The following is a 17,209-nucleotide window of genomic DNA, read 5'->3' as shown; positions in this document are numbered from 1 at the left end:
GTGACTTCACAGAGGGCTCGTAAATGAACATACTGTAAAGACACGTGCATTTTGTTGCTAGGCAATTCAAGAAAGAAAAACATACATGCAAGTGAGTATGTACAGTGTGTTCCTGCCTGTATTACCTTTATATCAGGGGTGTCACACGTGAAACTTTTGGAGAGCAGTTTTAACTTTTCTTGCTCCTGTTCCAACTCGGACATTTCACTTATGATCGGCTGTAAAATAATAAAGGCAGTTTAACACAAACTCAGAAGGTAACATGCAGTTTCGCACAGAAGGTATTTATTAGTTATTGCTGCAGACAGAGGCGATACTTAGTCACTATGGCGACGCGCTGTTGCAGAACATCAGTCCAGCAAAGGGAGAGGAGAGCACGTTCTACATTTCCTACCCCCATACCACTGCTCCCGTGAAAGATTTTGGCTTTGACCCATTTCTGTCTAATTTTTTGGGGTGTGATCTAGGGGGTCGAGAATCTAATCCCCATAACCTTAGATGAGTGTGGTTATGGGGATTAGACTCTCACTTATAATAGTTACTACACTATTGCAGTTACAGTAGTTTTAGGATTATACTGGTCACCAACATAAGTGACAGCACTTCCAGTTGGCTTATGTGTATGCGGAACTAGTTCTCTGCTCTTAATAATTATATTGCAGGCTTATTACAAAACTTGTGCAAAGGGATTCAATGATAAACCACCAGCCAATCAGATTCTACCTGCCATGTCACAGGCGGTGTTTGGAAAAATGACAGGTAGGAGCTGATTGGCTGGTGATTTATCTCTCTCGGTTTTATCACTTTACATGGCTTAGTACATCTCGCCCAGAATCAACATATAGTGCATTTACTGCTGCTAAAATATTCCTGTATCACACGCAATTAATAAAACCCATTATACTGAACTCTGACTAATGAGGCACTAGTGGGTGGGGTACCTGTGCAAGGATAATTACTACACTCTGCTGTGTCAAGAAAAACCCGTAGGTGTGGAGACCCGTTTTCAGGGAGGCCCTCTGACGTCAGCTATGGTGCGGATCTGCATGTTTCATCGCAGCCGCGAGTAAGTCTAGGGCTACCGCACACAGGGCCTTATTCTGGTTCTTTCCTTACCGATTGAACCGCGCACACACACGGTGAGCGAAGTCACACCTACAAGCCCACAGATTCTGTTCGGACGGACCAACACACAAAGGGGAGTGGTGTACTAATGCACATATGCTCCCGTGTGCGTACGGCGCTTACAATGTCTGCATGGACTTCCAGCGCGCGGACGGCCGAACAGCCGACCAAACGCCCTCTGCTGGTGTTTAACATGCCTAAAGCACTTGTGTGTTAAGGTTTCAGTAGTAGTGGTGCATTTGTGTGTTAAAGCAGTGAAATATACAAGCGATAGGATGTTTCTCATGTGTACAGCTCCGACCACTCGGAGACTCGCAAAAAGCGTACGCCCAGCACTTGTTGTCACCACTCACATGCCCCGGTTAAGGCCCAGTTTTGATGCCGCACCCTGTGATACACCCACACTACGCCCACTGTGTCCGACTATGCACGGCATAGTTTTTTTTCGTCGCTGTGTTACCTCCATGCACGGTGGTGGGCGGCCGCAAACGCGCATAGCGAATGGTACACATGCTGAAAAACGCGCTCCGTCCAACTCAATCACAATAAGGGCCACAGTGGGGAAATCAATTGATGGTGAGCTCACGCTGAAAATATTTCCAGATTTTCGTAGGGCTGTGATATTATTGCAGCACATTCACAGGCTTGCCCAGGGCCCAGTCTTCTTTTCACTCTACTGAATCCCTGTTCGGCAGCTGTATGCCTGATATTCCATGTACAGACAGTCTAAAGAATGACCCCAGTATATATCACAAATGTCCTTTACCTCTAGCAGCTCAATTTGTTCCTTGGTAACTTTTTCCAGCATTTCAGCCTCTCTCAAGAGTCGTCCCATTCTTCGGAATACACATAGAGACTGGACCCCAGATTCAGATAAATTGAGAGTAGGCCTGTACTCTTCGATCTCAGCAACCGTGTTCCTAATGCGCTCTATATTGTCCAGCATGACCTGAAAGGTACAGAGAGCAGAAAGCGGCTTTACTAGGAGAAAATGTCACTGTTCTACGTCACGCTGCCCTCCTTGTGATTGCTGAAAATCTGACTCCATCTCAACCTTATTCAGTGCAGTATAAACCTTTCCACTCAAGACAAAACAATGTGGCCTACTGTAAAGTACACGTACCAAACAGTCCGGGCTTTTAGGTCATACTAAGGGCAGTATTCAATTCTGGACGCTATTGAATACCCCCCTTTAAATCAAGTTGGATCTGTTATGTCGGAAACAGCCGCGGATTGTCCAATTCACGGCTGTTTTTTGACAATGCGCTGCTGTTGGGTATGAATCATAGGATAGTCAAAAGGTCGACATGGGGCTTTCACTTTTTTTTGTCCCGAATTTTGACACAGTCGACATGGACACTAAAACGTATCGCTGCACTCGCCATGCTTCGGGCACACTATTTTATTCTCCCACCAAGCCCTAGTGGATGGTAGGCCATGAAATACCACCTGTCTGCACACGTCGGCTCAAAAAAAAAAGGTGAAAAACCTAATTTGACTGTCAACCTTCCCAATATTGACCAAATGCTTGTGTCAACCTAATGACCCTCTTGACCAAACCCATGTCAACCTTCGGTCAAGTCGACCTAGTGGTGTAGATCCAAAGCTTGTAGACCTAGTGACCGTATCCCCCAGCTGTTTTCGTTGATTTGCGGACTTTCAGACACATTGAATATGGACTTTAGAGTTCCTGATGGAAAGAACAAAATACGTCCTGGATTCCGACTGTAGGGATCTGCGGTTGAATACCCCCCGAAAACTTCAACTCTATAGCACAGCACCTCTCCCTGTACGGTCAGTTATTGTCACTTTTTCTGATTCACATTTACTAAGGATTGTTGGTACTTGTTTCCTAGCACGGCCACAACGATCATGATCGTGGGCATCGTGAGGAAAAATCGGGGGCATCGCGGCCATCGCATGCAATAAAAAATCAGGTGCGATGGTAACGACGCGATGCCCGCGATTTCCCCATAGGGAACAATGTTAAATGCCTCAATTTACCCGCGATGTCCCCGATTTCCCATAGGAATCAATGTTAAATGGCTCAATTTACCCAAATCATCATAGGGAATGGGCCAGAAAACCCAAAAAACACCCCTGAACAGTGAAATGTCCCCCCAAAAGTAGTTTACGCCACCCCACGATCAACGCGAACCCGAAGCGTGGCGAGCGCAGCGAGTCCGCGAGGGGCGGCGGTACGCGTCCTACGACCTTTTCATACCCCCACTATCCACGTCGGCGTGGAGTTGAGAATAGAATAGTGTGGCGAGCGCAGCGAGCCACCGAGCCCGAAGCGCGGCGAGTGCAGCAAGCCCCGCGAGGGGACGCGGATACCTGTGAAGCCCGCGAAGGGACACGTTTACCTGTGAAGGTATCCGCGTCCGCTCGCCACGCTTCGGGCTCGGTGGCTCGCTACGCTCGCCACACTATTCTATTCTCAACTCCACGCCGACGTGGATAGTGGGGGTATGAAAAAAGGTCGTAGGACGCGTACCGCCGCCGCTCGCCACGCTTCGGGTTGGCGTTGATCGTGGGGTGGCGTAAACTACTTAAGGGGGGACATTTCACTGTTCAGGGGTGTTTTTTGGGTTTTATGGCCCATTTACCATTGTTCCCTATGATGATTTGGGTAAATTGAGCCATTTAACATTGATTCCTATGGGAAATCGGGGGCATCGCGGGTAAATTGAGGCATTTAACATTGTTCCCTATGGGGAAATCGGGGGCATCGCGTCTGGACCATTGGACCATTTAAGCCATTTTTAGCCGCATACGACGCGACCGACGCGATTTTGACTTTTTTCAATGCATTTCAATGGGAAAATCGGGGGCATCGCGTCGGTCGCGTCGCAGACCACTAAAAATGACAACCGATGCCCGCGATTGTGGCCATGCTAGGAAACAAGTACCGGATTGTTTGTTACGTCATGTTGATCCTTTTTATTATAGTATAGCAGAAAACACTCCACGGTACCTACTTATATCACATTTTATTGGTTTCATCCCAGTAGTAATGGTTATAACTTTGTAAGTACGTCGATAGTTATAGCTTATTATAGCAATGCTTTATAGATTCAACACAACATAACTATAATTATGGCATGGTTATTGTAGGCTTACAAATGTAAATCTCTGGGGCAGCTGATCTGGAAATGCTTTTCATATATATTCAAACAACTACATTATAATAAGTGTATTTAAACAAAGTAGAATATTCAATAATATATTTAAAATATAAACATTTTACCTGTCCATTTTTATGATGTTCTTTTGGTGACATATCATCTATTTCGCTAGATGTCAAAATAGTTTTAATGGTATCAATTCTCTTTTCCATTCTTTTGACCTCATTCTCAATAGTGGCCACCTCCTGAAAATGGAGAATATAGGCTTGCTTAGCAAGTCTCTTTATCGATAACTATTACAATAGAGATCATATAGAGATTTTCAAAATGGCTGAGGACAGAGAGGCCTGCTGCAACATGGTCAAGAAAGAGAGAGAGAGAGAGAAAGAGAGAGAGAGTGAGAGCCCTGCAACCATGGCTGAGGAGAGAGAGTGAGAGCCCTGCAACCATGGCTGAGGAGAGAGAGTGAGAGCCCTGCAACCATGGCTGAGGAGAGAGAGTGAGAGCCCTGCAACCATGGCTGAAGGGAGAGAGTGAGAGGCCTGCAACCATGGCTGAGGGGAGAGAGTGAGAGGCCTGCAACCATGGCTGAGGGGAGAGAGTGAGAGGCCTGCAACCATGGCTGAGGGGAGAGAGTGAGAGGCCTGCAACCATGGCTGAGGGGAGAGAGTGAGAGGCCTGCAACCATGGCTGAGGGGAGAGTGTGAGAGGCCTGCAACCATGGTTGAGTAGAGAGAGGGAGGCCTGCAGCCATGGCTGAGGAGACAGAGAGGCCTGCAGAAATGGCTGAGGAGACAGAGAGGCCTGCAGCCATGGCTGAGGAGACAGAGAGGCCTGCAGCCATGGCTGAGGAGACAGAGAGGCCTGCAGCCATGGCTGAGGAGACAGAGAGGCCTGCAGCCATGGCTGAGGAGACAGAGAGGCCTGCAGCCATGGCTGAGGAGACAGAGAGGCCTGCAGCCATGGCTGAGGAGACAGAGAGGCCTGCAGCCATGGCTGAGGAGACAGAGAGGCCTGCAGCCATGGCTGAGGAGACAGAGAGGCCTGCAGCCATGGCTGAGGAGAGAGAGAAGTTAGCAACATGGCTGAGTAGAGAGGTCTACAACATGGCTGATGAGAAAAGAAACCTGCAACGGAATTTGCTGCGCTATATAAGAAACTGATAATAAATACATAAATTGATGAACATATGAAAACACAGTTAAACATCCAAACATATATAGCACAATCATTTGGAATTGCCAAGGTTCACAGAATTAAAATGGAAGTCTTACATCTGCTATGTGCTGAATTAGAGGGAGAACATTCAGAATTTTCTCCTGGAGATCCCTCACTTGGCTCCGCAGCTCATTGAGGCGTTCCACAATGCTGTCCGTTTCAAAGATCATATCTAGCTCTCCTAACTCAGAATGCATTGTTCCCAGGAGATGTTGTTTCTGCTCAGAATCATCCAAAGCAATCTTAAAAGAAAAAAAAAAATTGTACAGTGCGCTCCTCCCTCGACCCATTTACACCATACAAACCGATTTAACCTTCAGCCCAAAAACATCTAGCCAACACAAATATGGTAGTGATCTGCTCTTGGTCATAGGTTTCCAATCAATTATAAATTCCTTATATCCTTTATATCGCGTCATTAGGTGAATGTGGTCACCCCACTTTTTCATCTTTGTTTTTCTACAATTTTAAACCTTCTACAACTGTAGCACCTAGTATCATGGTATCACGAAAAGCCTACTTCCTACGATCAGCAGCTGTATCGGGCTTTATCAGCCTCCAGCTGTGGTGAAACTACACATCCCAGCATGCCTTGCCATAGTTTTTTTTTTAGCATTACCTAATAGCAAAACTGTGGCAAGGCATGATGGAACTTGTAGTTTCTCAACAGCTGGAGAGCCATAGTTTGGACATGCCTGCTATAGGGGATAGCACACATTTTATGAGGCTATGCTATAATAAAACTTATATTAAGAGCCTATTCTGAGATAATCTGTTTTAGGATTGGAACAGCAGGAAAGCAGAAGACTAACACAGACAAGGATTTTATGAAAGGGTTGAACATCCACCAATGAAAGCTGTTTACGGAGAGCTATCAATATAGGATATGTAAATAAGGTAACGCTATCAAACTATTAAATATCTTCATGACTGAAGATCGATGAATTAATGTCTCTTTTAGATACATTGTTATGACATCACATTATTAGCGAAAACATCCAAAAAGCGAAACGGTAAGGCACAAAGCATCGTTATTAAAAATGAAGAAACAGTTGACTTAAAAACTATTAAATTGCTCCTCACACAGAGTTTCAAACAATAGCTGATGCAGACTAACTCCTTTATACGGTCAGTATATGCAACAAATAGATAAAATTGTAATAATAGGCCTTAAGAGCTTATGGTGCCCAGACCTCTAGAGCGGTGACGTGTTTATTCAGGACTTTGGCAGAACAATCCTTCATCTCTTCACTCAACAGGTTATTGGTGTTCTGAATCCAGGATTTAGTGATAGTCAAAATGTCTTCATATTCCTCTAACTTGCTTGCCGCCTGCCAATAGAACGTCATTTTATTAATACAAATTATTTATTTTAAATTCACTTACCATTTTTAATAATTACCCCTCCACCAATTTCTGCTACAAATTTACCATACAAAGAAAATAATACAAGATAATCCAGTTTGGTTCACAAATATAAGACCAAACGAAAAGGGCAACATTCATTTATTAGAACGTAGAAATAACCTACATAGATTGCGATAATTTTGTGAGCTGGTTCTTTCCCAACGATTCTCATGAAAATGCAGTGACATCATTTTCATGAATATTTGCTGAGCTGACCAAATTAATTCATGTTAATAACATTTTACAAAATGGCCGTCTTTTGCCACACACACACTTGCCTTGTTTAAATTAACAGTCCTGTGTTCCACAAGGTAGGTTACTTGCTGGTGATGACTAAATGGTTCAGTCAACTTATCCATCCATTCTTGTGCCTGACAGGGGTCCTCTTCTGCCATATCCAAGACCTCAGACTCTAATGCATGCAGTTTAGAGTGCCACAGATCCACTTCATCCCAGATTTCCTAACAAATTAAAAATGCAGACTTGTAAATGTGCTCTTAATGTTACTCGTGTCCTCAAGAGATGCTCCATGTCCTTACCTTCTGAAGGGCTTTGGCTTGGAGGATATTTTGGCTTTTCTTTGTTAACCGGACTTCAATACTTTGGAGACCAGCTTTGATCTCATCCACCTTCCTAGCCATTATATTGTGAGGAGCTCTTTGCTCAATTTCGTTTTTAACCTTAAATAAAACAAGAACCGGTTATATTTTATTTAAAAATTCTGCTTATTGATGAAGCAAACAAAATGATCCCGGGTTAAGTTTTCAGTGTAGGGTAGAAATAAGTATTAGGTTCTGTCCCTTCAAGAGGCACTGAGTGGGATTGTTATGCTCATCAGAAAGCCAAAAGAAATCATGCAAATGAGGGTTGTGTGCCGAGGTGCAAAAATATTGTGCCGCCCTTCACCATCCCAACCAAATTTCACAATATGCAACATGTTAGTGGGTGACGGGGAGAGGCAGAGGGTGGAGGAGTGTGACAGGGAAAAATAGTGGGTCACAGGGGCAGCAGTGGGCCCCTTAGTCCTCAGTGTACTGCAACTAAATGAGACCTGCGTACACCCAACCGTCAGAGATTTACACAAGCCATAACAGACGGCCCATCGGAGATGGTCACAAACCAATGCAGGCACCTAACCATCTTAACACAGTTTTCATATTGTAATGCTGGGTCAGACCCATGATCCGATACTTTTACACTAAACCTGGGTTGCCCATCATACACAGTGCAAATAAATTGCTAGGTTGGTCGATTCGGATTACTAGGTTTGGTGCTTTCACACCCCACTTTGACCAGGCAGCAACCTGGAAATTATCCTTGTTATAAGTGCAATGTGTGAAAGGGGTATTCGATGTTCCAAAACCAGAATTAGGGGAACCACAGAATCTTTTTTGCATGTGTTTTGTCCAAAATAAATTCAGTACGTAGTGGTAGAACTGCGGTCATTTTTTAAATACATTTTTATGTCTATTCACAGTCACTTTCGAATGGAACTGACAAACACATAGACATCAATGTTATATTTGAAGATGTAATTGATCCTGAATCACGATGTCAATGTTGATTGATTTTAGATTGACATTTAGATCGCTCTAAACAAATTTCTGTGTCCCCATGGATGAACTGGATGTAACATCTCTAGACTAATGCTCTATACACACTGACTGAGCCTTCATGCTGAGTGATACTGCTTAGCACGATCTGTGCTCAGCACACAGCGATGCACCGGCGATGTCTGCTGAGTGATGCGCCATGGCTAGTGTTCTCTGGTATGAGAACACTGACGGTGACTACATTTATACGGCATGCAGAATAAAGCTAGGCCCGTCATGGTGAAGTGTGGGACAGCGCATTGCCGTTGCTAGGGTGCCTACACATGGGGCAATGCGTGCTTAATTTGGAAGGGATCTAGTCAGATCGCTTAGAAATAGGGCTACAATCGCACCATGTATATGCCGCATGAGTATGATATGAGACTATACTGGAGGGACAGTAGGTGGCGCTGTGCCTTATGCTATCCTTATGTAAACTCTCTTGGTGCTGTGGCGCACCGTTCTGTAGAATTTTCCGCTATGAAGATCACCTGTACCGGTCACAATAAAGTGTATCCCTCAATCTACCCTGCACAGTTAATGCCTGAATGAAGAACATTCGGCAAAAAGTGTTCAGTACAAAAAATGAAATACTGTATAAATATACCTAAACATAATATGAGACAACTTACCCGTTCTTCCATCTCTTTGGAAAACACCTGACACTCCTCTACCTGCAACAGAAGTTCAGCAGGAACTAGCTCTGCATACTGGGCTCTGAGTTTTTCCACAATGAGCCTAACCTTTTCCTTTTCAGAATCAATCGACCTGCGAAGTTCCTGCAATAAGTGGACAAAGGATGACATTTAGTTAAAGCAAAAAAAAAAAAAACTCTTTATTTTCTCCAAGCGATAACTTTTCTGAACTAAAAACAGATACAAAAACAAATTGTTGATCCTTAAAACACGGTCCGATAAAACTCTACATTTTAGCATTTACCATATATGATGGATTGTTAAGAATAAGAGAAAAAATAAATATGAAGAGCACAAACACTATAGAAATCCAGTAATGTGCCAGGCTGTGGACTGCAGTATCGCCTTCCACATAATTATACAGATAAACACAGGACTATTAGACGGGAGCTTTTTCTTTGGTAAGAAGAATGAAAGGCTTCTTTTCCTCACAGCACACTTAAGGAAGAGATTCAGGTGCCCAACTGCAAGCACAATATGAGGTCTGTGCTCTCGCCGATAAACTCCATTCCCAGTGGGCTTTATTTAGATGAAAACAAATATTCATGTTTCTCTTTCGGCTCTTTCAGACTCGAAATACAAATATCAAACTTTACTTCACTTGCGGAGCTTTCCTGAATAGATCTGGCTCAAAGCCAAAACACTTGCCGGAAAGAAACTAAAACTTCAGATTACAGCATACACGACTGTGCACAGTGAGATATTTAAAATGCTCACTATGGGGGTGGTTCCTTTTGCAATCAACCTGCTTCGAAAGTGACAAGGGATCAGGGGGCAATATTCAAGGTTTTTTTTTTTTAATTGTTCTGGGTTTAGTGGCATAAAAAGGCTAAACCATATTAAAGTACTGGATGCAGTGCAAGAAGTGCTGTAAGGATGCCGAAACAGCTGATTTTTCGCACATTTCAGCTCGCCACCACCAGGAACTGAAGTGCTTTTCCACCTATGTGCTTATTTGAAAAAGGATGTGGATTATGTTTTAAGCTATCTAGCTAGACCAGTGTTTTTCAATCACTGTGAGCGGCACACTAGCAGTTTTCAAGTGCACCGCCAGAGACAGAGATGCATTTTGAACTCTACACTCCACATAGGAAACCATTAACATTGGCATAAGGTCTGTCCTGTGTTCTGCAAGGAGATAAGCCTGGCACACAATCTATATACTGTACTGTGTTCATAGAAAGCCAATTTTTTTTTTTGTGTTCTATTGGCACATTGTAACGGATTGCATTTTTATGTGGGGGGAAATTTTACTTTTTGTTCATGTGGGTGCCAATGGGTTTTGTTTTTTTCCTGTGGGGCCAGTGTCTGTTTTTCCTGTGGGGGACTGATGGAGTGCCTTAGCATTTTTTATATCTGTTCTGGTGTACCGCGAGTTCAAAATGGTTGGAATTCACTGAGCTAGATAATAATTTGGTCGACAGAAAAAATATTGACCGTAATATTAGATAGACATTAATATTGTTGACTTGAACAAAATTTAAATGATATAATAAGATAGACTATATAAGAAACTTATTTTGTATTATTATTATTATTATTATTATTATTATTATTATTAATAGACATACCATAAAGGTCTACAGCAATTAGATAAGACAATGGGCAGTATTCAATATAAAATATCGCCGTGTGCAGCGAATCCTGTTTAGGATTTGCTGCACACTCGCTGTGTTCCGGAGGGCTGGCTGCCACTCGCTCTCCCTGTATTCAATGTCGGAGGGGCGAGTTGCCTCTCGCGGCGAATCTTAACCCCTGCAGCGGACGAGCGTCCGCAGCAGGGAGCCGTGGGACGGTGGCAGGCAGGGAGATGGAAGTCTCCGTGCCTGCCCCAGAACGTATGTGGGGGGGAGGTGGGCTCCCCGGGAGCCAGGCAGCACAGGCTGGCCCCCGGGAGAGCCAACAGGGGACCGTATTTTCACTGTACCCGATCGTGCATATGTAATGATCGGGTGCAGTGAATATATGAATATCAATGAGCGGCTCGGCTCCCGGCCCCCTGCTGGCTGCTCTGTGTAAAAAAAAATAAAAAAAAATTCCTGATTTTTTTACACCAAAATTAAAACAAAAAACCTTTTATTTAAAAAGTTCACATTCCACTTCTCCATGAAAAGATGGAGAATTGCTACACGGAGAGACACGGCGAAAATCACTCAGAAAGACGGCGAGAAGTGCACATTGAATAGGGTTGCTTGCTTTTTGAGAGCAAAAGTCTCCGTCCAACGCGAGAAAAGCACAAACTCGCCATAAAACACGGCAAATTTTTCTCATTGAATACTGCCCAATGAATAGTTGAAAAAAATAAAGTCTGGCAATATTAATAGAGCAACAGTTTAATGATCAACAGTTATAAGGTAGACATTAAATAAGTCCACAGGTAAATAATCAACATTTAAAAGTTAGATATTATAGCAGCTGTCTGTACAGTAAAAGTAGACCGCTCGATTCAACGTTTACATATGGTACTACAAAACGGTAAAAGGGTGCCCTTGGGTAAATGACAATTGATGCTGGGTAGCAGTTGGTGACTAATACTATCAGTGATTGGAGAGCTGCAATAGCAGTGCGCACCTCGTTGTACCATATGTAAAAGTTGAGTCGGACAGTCCACTTTTAATAGATGGCCAGCTGCTCTAATACAGTGTTCATTCTAGCACCCACCACCTTTGAATACCCATGCAGTTCCTCTTCCCTGCCTGGGGTGTCGCTGTGTGCTGTGTTTTTTTTAGCACAGGTCTGGTTTGCATATCAGTGCTGATATATAGACTACACTGTGCTAGAAGCACTAAAGCAGACAGCGACACCCCAGGCAGGGAAGAGGAACTGCATGAGTTTTCAAAGATGGCGAGTGCTAGAATGAACACTATAATATTTAATTTTTAAATGTTGGTCATTAACAGTCAACCTGTTACAAGCCTACATTTCACGATCAATTTATTGATATTTAAGCCTTATGTGTCTACCATATATGTGTTGATCTTTCCGTCTACCAGCATTATTGTATATATATATTGCATAGTATTCCTTCCCCTTTAATATCATAATTAAACTAGCATTAATTAAGTTTAATTTATATAGCACACTTTCTCCAACAGGACTCAAGGCGCTTAAGAAAATAAATTACTTGCAAAAATGTAATTAGAATAAAAAGAATATTGGAAGACGTTCATTCCTTTGCTTTAGAAATCTAGCAGACCTTTGTATTACACTGTGCAGTGCGTTTGCTTTTTTACTCATTTTGGTCAAGTGCTATTTAGTTAGAAAAAGCTCCCATAAAGTCTGTTAAGTAAGGACAATTCTAAGAACCTTGCTCAGGGGAGAATTGTAATACGCTACCATAAATTACCACCTAAACAATTACACTGAGGATTAATGTGAATAGATTATGCCGTCCTAGTGCTTCATTAAGACCCATGGGGCTCAATAGATTTAATCTGTGGATCCAGAACACCACTTGAAAGCAGAGCTATTTGTATCACTGATCACTGAGCCCCATGGGTCTTCATGAAGGACTAGGGGCCAAATGTAATAACTTATGTTTTGTGGGAGCTGGCACAATTCCAGGAAAACCGTCACTAGCCATAAAGTGACAATTTAATTTTAAAAAGGCAAAAGTAACCTTGTTTTGTATGGAAACTAATTACCACTTTAAATCTAGTGGCTATTTTGCCAAATCTTAAGGATTCTGGCAAATTATTGGATATTACTTTTGGCCCTGGAGTCACTGAGCTAGTCACTTAAATCACCAAATGTATAATAATACAGAGCATTCGCTGAGGTGTTAAATAGGGCACTTACAGTACATTGGGGAGATGTACTAAGCCTGGGGAATAGATAAAGTGGAAGATTACGCACCAGCCAATCAGCTATGTTTGAAAAATGACAGGTAGGAGTTGATTGGCTGCTGCGTTATCGCCTTCTACTTTAGCTCTTCACCACTCACCAGGCTTAATATATCTGCCCCAATACATGCTAACCTCTACATACTGCATGCACAGAACTAACTTTTTGTACTGTATGCACAGAGCTTTCTTATTGAGCTTGCCAGCGATGCATTCCTGGTGGCTGTCGAACATGGAGCCAAGAATGGGGCGCGAGCATCTCAAACGTACGTGTGCCTCATGCCAGGGCCGAAACTAGGGTTTCCGGCGCCCGGGGCAAGGCAGCCTTTTGGTGCCCCCCCCCCCCTAGTGCTGCTGCTGCGCGCCGGAGGCACGTCGAAATTTTAGGGGGGCGTGGCCTAATTTGGGGTCTATAATCGCTGCTCTCCCGCGAGGCCACGCCCCCATTTTGCCGCTATGGGGGCATGACCCAGAGGCTCTGTGAGCCTCTAGCCATGCCCCCAGCCCCCTGGCTGCGGGAATAGACGCTGTGCGCATGCGCACAGCGTTTATTCCCCGCTGCTTAGTTAGCAGCCGACAGGGGGGACCGACCAAATGACGCCTTGTCCCTGGCGCCGGAGACCCCCCTCCCCGCACAGCCGGAGACCCCCCCCCCTCCCCGCACAGTCCTCTCACCGTCCATCTCCTACTAGCGCGGCTGCAGGAAGCGCTGATGACTTCAAAAAGACTTGCCGGACGCTGATTGGCTGAATTCAGCCAATCAGCGTCCGGCAAGTCTTTTCGAAGTCATCAGAGCTTCCTGCAGCCGCGCTAGTAGGAGATGGATGGACGGAGTCAAACTAACATGCCCGCCGCTACACTACAGCGTCCACATACACCGGACCTCACAGCGCCCCTCACCTCCAGCGCCCGGTGCGCGTGACCCCCCAGCCCCCCCCTAGTTACGGCCCTGCTCATGCACCAGCACAGACGGGCGATTGGCACGCCAGGAGCCGTTTCGATTACAGCAGTTTCATCTGTAGGTTTCAGAATGATGTCCTGTCCCTTCTCGCTGAGGGGTAGATTAATGTGGCCATAAGGTTCTTTATGGGCGCAGGTTCGCTTCACCAGTTTATCGTGGTGAAGCTCCCCTGCAATGCGCCCAAATGTATGCAGAGTGGCCTTCGTTATGGGAGTGCGTTATCCCCTGTTTCCGGGGATATGCTGCCTCCCATAAGGTACGTGCGCTGCTGTCCGCCTGTCTTAACTGCACATGCGCCGGATATTTTTTCTCGCAATACGTACCCGGCGCATGCACAGTTTTCCATGTTAGGTGCCGCTTGTTGGTCTCTGGCTTCAGATTAAAACTGCGCATGCCAGCATCCCCTGCGAACATTACCCGACACATGCGCAGTTTTAATCTGAAGCCGCCAGAGACCAACAAACAGCGCTAACATCATACAACAGGAGACCCGCTTTGCCAGATCATTCTGGCGTAAAGGACACGAGCGCAGAGACGCACGGAGGGAGATAAAGAAGTTTCATAAATTGGGTAGGACTCTTGAGCGCTGTACTTAAACTAGTACATGCGCTACGTCGCCGCCCCCGCACCGCCGCCGTTACAGTATCCGCACAGCGGGTTAAATAGATAAGGGGAAGCGCTATCCTCTGCTTTAGCGCAGGCGGATAGCGCATATGCCCCCAGCGCCGGATGATAAATCTACCCCTTTATTTGCAAGGTGATAATGCACCAGCCAATCAGCTCCAATATGTAAATTGCCAGTAAGGAGCCGATTGGCTGGAACATTATCACCTTGTTAAAAGTATCAACCAGAAGTAGCAACCTCCTGATTATGGCTTGTGATTAGCCCTCCTGTTCATACCACTACCTCCAAATCGCACCTGAGTTTCATCCTGGGACACAGATGCACAGAGAAGCCTTCAGGTTCCAAAGATAGTCTTGTTATACGCCAGCATGGTTTGTTGCATCAATTATATAAACATACTAGAAATATACAATAACAATTTAATTGTTCTTTTATGTCAGCTTCTGTTGAACAATAGATTAGCCCATAGAAAAACAAACCTCTAACAAAGCTCCAGCATCTGCAGGGTCCTCTACCTTCATCTCCTCCAGCCTGGAGGACACTTGCAGAAGCGATTTTTTCACAGTGGAGATGTTATCCTTCAAAGTGTCTCTTTCTTGAAGTTCCGTTTGTATCTCCTGCTCATTGATCTCCGCCTTCTGTTGTAGTCTAAATTGTGAATATAATGCAGACAAATGTAAAAATAGATTAATAGAAAAACAGGGAACACATTATTTTATGGTAGAGGGACATATATTATTATTTATTAACAGTTTCTTATATAGCGCACACATATTCCGCAGCGCTTTACAGAGAATATTTAAACATTCACATCAGTCCCTGCCCCAGTGGAGCTTACAATCTATATTCCCTACCACATGTACACACACACACAGACATTCTAGGGTTAATTTTGTTGTGAGCCAAGTTACCTACCAGTATATTTATGGATTGTGGGAGGAAATCGGAGTACCCGGAGTAAGCCCACGCAAGCACGGGGAGAATATAAAAATGCCACACAGTTAGGACCATGGTGGAAATCGAACCCATGACCTCAGCGCTGTGAGGAAGTAATGCTAACCATTACACCATCCGTACTGCCCATGTTGAAAATGGATACAGATATAGCCTAGTACAGTAGTTCCCAAACCTTTTTAAATCACGGCACAGTAGAGTAATTTATATTTGTTATTTTAAATTAAGTTAATTGTTTTTCTAGGTCATCCTTAGTTTTAACTATGTAGCGAGGGACAGGATTTGCTGGTTTGCCAAAGATTTAATGTTTATATTTTTGTTTATGGTTATATATTTTAAAATATGATTGGCGCCACCCGCATTTGTTTCCCTATTAGATTGACTATAAATAGTTTGTTTTTGTCCTGGACCACCAACCTGAGGCTCTCCTGCAAGTGTCCACCAACATGATCCCACCGATGCCCATATTGTTGGCGGTGGGACCCACATCGGCAAGTGCATGCACACTTACCGATGCCACACACGATTGGGGAGAACGCGGTGAGGGATCGATGGCTGATGACATATACACAAAAAAAACTCATGTTGACCTTTTCCCTGTCGGCCTATTGGCCCTGTTGACCTATTGACCATAAGTGGTCGACCATATGACTGTAGACCTAGGCATTGTAGATCTAATATCCAGTACCATAACCATTTGGACATGTCAGCATTTCATCACTATCTACATAACAAGAGTCAACATTCTCAAGTAGACTTGATGACTGTAGACATATCGTACCCAGATGTAGGTTGTTACATCTGTGTATCCAGGCACAGAAAATAATAGATAATGGGGTACATTTATTAAGAGACCACGTTGCTTGGCGGCAGTTCTGGCAATGCAATATTAATGGGCAATAATATTTGTTACAATTTCTATTACCTTTTAAATCCCATGGATTAACCAGTAACAAGCAAAACTGCCATATTGTGATTGGCTTATGACTATACATACTAGGGTCAAATGTCACAAGTTACTAATAAGAATATACTGTAGGTCATCACAGTAGGGAAAGACCTTCCAAACAGTACTGCAGTAACTAGGAAATGCACTAAGGCAGGCATGGCCAAACTAGGGCCCTCCAGCTGTTGTGAAACTCCCATCATGCCTTGCCATAGTTTTGCTTTTAGGGAATGTTAAAACTATGGAAAGGCATGCTGGGATGTGTAGTTTCACAACAGCTGGAGGGCCACAGTTATTAATATTACATTTTATTTATAAGGCGCCACAATTGGCCCGCAGCGCCATACATATAGCACATATAAGAACAATACAGGGTAAATAGAACTAAACATAACAGTAAATGAAGAACAAAAACAGAGCACATGTAACAATTAAAAGCACAATTCTTAGCACTCAATACAGCCAGGGCCAGATTTCCCTCTAGGCCCGAGCCTATGGACGGCACCTGCTGGGGGCGGCAAGGCACTCCCCCCACTCCACTGGACCCAATTTGCTGCAAAGGGGTGGGTTTGCAAATATTACGGCCACTAGCATAGTCCCTGCAACCTCAAGCAGCCGGCTCCCCCCCTCCCCTTTCTTCCGGCGACTGCTCCTCCACTCATTGAGGACCCTGGAGCGTCTGAGGCCTGGGCATGGTAGGAGGCACAGCACTGGCG

The 17,209-nt window shown here is 44.2% G+C and overlaps 1 protein-coding gene across 6 annotated transcripts in view; it reads right to left on the bottom strand.

Annotated features, from left to right (window-relative positions):
* The window catches only part of SYNE2 (spectrin repeat containing nuclear envelope protein 2), a 351,025-nt gene that overhangs the window by 163,009 nt on the left and 170,807 nt on the right, over positions 1 to 17,209 (bottom strand). For all 6 annotated transcript variants that reach the window (XM_083167027.1, XM_083167022.1, XM_083167024.1 and 3 more), the window contains 9 exons: positions 15,073 to 15,241; positions 9,103 to 9,249; positions 7,418 to 7,558; positions 7,157 to 7,339; positions 6,665 to 6,802; positions 5,528 to 5,713; positions 4,376 to 4,498; positions 1,892 to 2,074; positions 126 to 218 (listed from right to left, as the gene is read on the bottom strand). In XM_083167027.1, coding sequence (XP_083023153.1) covers positions 126 to 218; positions 1,892 to 2,074; positions 4,376 to 4,498; positions 5,528 to 5,713; positions 6,665 to 6,802; positions 7,157 to 7,339; positions 7,418 to 7,558; positions 9,103 to 9,249; positions 15,073 to 15,241 — 1,363 coding nt within the window. The remainder of the gene's footprint in view (positions 1 to 125; positions 219 to 1,891; positions 2,075 to 4,375; positions 4,499 to 5,527; positions 5,714 to 6,664; positions 6,803 to 7,156; positions 7,340 to 7,417; positions 7,559 to 9,102; positions 9,250 to 15,072; positions 15,242 to 17,209) is intronic.

The sequence above is a fragment of the Crinia signifera genome, chromosome 12, assembly GCF_055691185.1.
Source record: "Crinia signifera chromosome 12, ASM5569118v1, whole genome shotgun sequence".
Classification (NCBI taxonomy): Eukaryota; Metazoa; Chordata; class Amphibia; order Anura; family Myobatrachidae; genus Crinia; species Crinia signifera.
This window is presented reverse-complemented; position numbering and strand designations above follow the sequence as displayed.